The sequence below is a fragment of the Etheostoma spectabile genome, chromosome 4 (assembly GCF_008692095.1).
Source record: "Etheostoma spectabile isolate EspeVRDwgs_2016 chromosome 4, UIUC_Espe_1.0, whole genome shotgun sequence".
In the NCBI taxonomy this organism is placed as follows: Eukaryota; Metazoa; Chordata; class Actinopteri; order Perciformes; family Percidae; genus Etheostoma; species Etheostoma spectabile.
The window spans coordinates 27,220,958-27,223,090 of record NC_045736.1 but is presented as its reverse complement, the minus strand read 5'-3'; the positions used below and the strand labels follow the sequence as shown (position 1 = coordinate 27,223,090).

The following is a 2,133-nucleotide window of genomic DNA, read 5'->3' as shown; positions in this document are numbered from 1 at the left end:
TATATACCTAACCCAGAAGTGGACAGAATTTAACCCAGAAATGGGTGTGGCTTTAACCTGTATGTTATTTTAAGCATGCAATTGATATGGGTTGATCATAAATTGTAATATTTATTGCCAATTAGAAAACTATTTACATGACAGCATCAGCATTGAGCTTCAGATCAATGGATGGTGTCAATGGATCATGGTAACAAACAAACTATACAGAGAAAGTTTTGCAACAATGAATACAACACATGCGGTTGCAGTTATGAAGTGTAATGTAATGAACAAGAGTTTTCATATTCAATATAACTTTATTTTTATTTTTTTTATGATTAGTGTGTATGTGTGATTGTGTGTTTCCTGCAATGGCCTTTAATATGTTGGCAATTAACATGAATAAAAACAAAAGTTAACAATTATTTGCAGGTGTTATTTAACCAAGGTCAATTATTTGGGCAGTTTGTCTTGAGTTGACATCATCAGATAAAAATTTACTTAAGGCATACATGCTTTTGTCCTTGCAGGTGTGACAAGCAGTGCAGGCATGAAAACGCCTATCACAATCCTTACCACAAAGGTGATGACCACTGGAACTCCTGGTAAAATCATCACTGCAGTGCCCAAGCTCGGCACTGCCGCTGGCCAACAGGGACTGACACAGGTAATCTGTTTGTGTTGTAGTCTTTATAGATATCTTTGTTGTGCTGCCCATGGATGTTGCACGTGAGAAGACTAATTGTGAATTGCGTGTTTTTAGGTGGTTTTGAAGGGTGCTCCTGGGCAACCTGGCACTATTTTGCGCACTGTGCCTATGAGCACAGTTGGCGGTGTTCGACTTGTTACACCAGTGACAGTGTCTGCTGTTAAGCCCACTGTTACCACTCTGGTTGTCAAGGGGACTACTGGTAAGAATAACTTGTTAGTGTTCTTGTGATTTTGTTTTCAATGATTTATTATTGTTTTACATTTATGTTCTTAATGGCTTCCAGGTGTTACCACACTTGGGACTGTCACTGGTACAGTCTCCTCAAGCCTGGGAGGAGGCACGGTGGACAGTTCCAACGCCTCTCTGGTCACCCCCATCACCACACTGGGAACCATCGCTACCCTGTCTAGTCAGGTCATTAGCCCATCTGCCATAACTGTGTCAACTGCTCAAACCAGCCTGACTTCTGCCTCCACGTTGCCCTCCTCTACCATGACCGTACAAGTAAGAGCTTGTAGATTGATACCCCTCAGGTTGTATTTGGCATTAAATTCATCAGGGCATTAAATTAGTATTTTACTGCTGGAAATAAAGTTGTGCATTGCTTCTTCTGGCACAATAATATTAATATCCCGTAGTGTGTGATGCGCTAATGTTTTCAAGTCTTGTAGTGTGTGCATGTTTGAGGATAGAGAGAAAAATATCTCAAGATTCTCCTTTTTTTTGCGTGTTGCAAACTATTTAAAAATCAGGTGGGGTTTTAAAACTCCTGTAGTCTAAGCCCAGCTTAAAAAATAATTTTAAATTGCTTTACTGTCTTCTACCCAGAACCAGCCCACCCAGGTTACTCTGATCACAACTCCCAGTGGTGTAGAAGCTCAGCCAGTGCAGGATTTACCAGTGTCCATCCTGGCTTCACCAACCTCTGAGCAGCCCAGCTCCACTGAGGCTGGATCAGCTGGAGAGGGTTCTGGGACTGTCACCCTGGTCTGTTCTAACCCGCCCTGCGAGACCCACGAGACAGGAACCACCAACACAGCCACCACCTCCTCTGCTGCAATTGGAGCAGGACAGGTGTGCTCCAACCCGCCATGTGAAACACATGAAACGGGGACAACCAACACAGCAACAACTGCATCATCAAACATGTCTGCGCCGCGCATGTGCTCCAACCCACCATGCGAGACCCATGAAACTGGGACAACTAACACAGCTACCACAGCATCGGCTAACATGGGAAGCGACCAGGCCAGCACAGCGACGGACCAGGTCAAGACAGTTTGCTCCAACCCACCCTATGAGACCCACGAGACAGGGACCACCAACACAGCCACCCAGTTGTCATCTAACATGAATGCAGGCCAGACGAGCACCGTGCAGAGGTTGTGCTCCAACCCACCCTGCGAAACACATGCAACTGGGACCACCAACACCCAGTC

The 2,133-nt window shown here is 44.8% G+C and overlaps 1 protein-coding gene across 6 annotated transcripts in view; it reads left to right on the top strand.

The window, feature by feature from the left end:
- hcfc1a (host cell factor C1a) overlaps positions 1 to 2,133 on the top strand; it is a 13,396-nt gene that overhangs the window by 6,935 nt on the left and 4,328 nt on the right. For 5 of the 6 annotated variants that reach the window (XM_032514671.1, XM_032514666.1, XM_032514667.1 and 2 more), the window contains 4 exons: positions 513 to 649; positions 746 to 893; positions 978 to 1,198; positions 1,523 to 2,105. In XM_032514671.1, coding sequence (XP_032370562.1) covers positions 513 to 649; positions 746 to 893; positions 978 to 1,198; positions 1,523 to 2,105 — 1,089 coding nt within the window. The remainder of the gene's footprint in view (positions 1 to 512; positions 650 to 745; positions 894 to 977; positions 1,199 to 1,522; positions 2,106 to 2,133) is intronic. The other variant, XM_032514668.1, reaches the window with a different exon arrangement.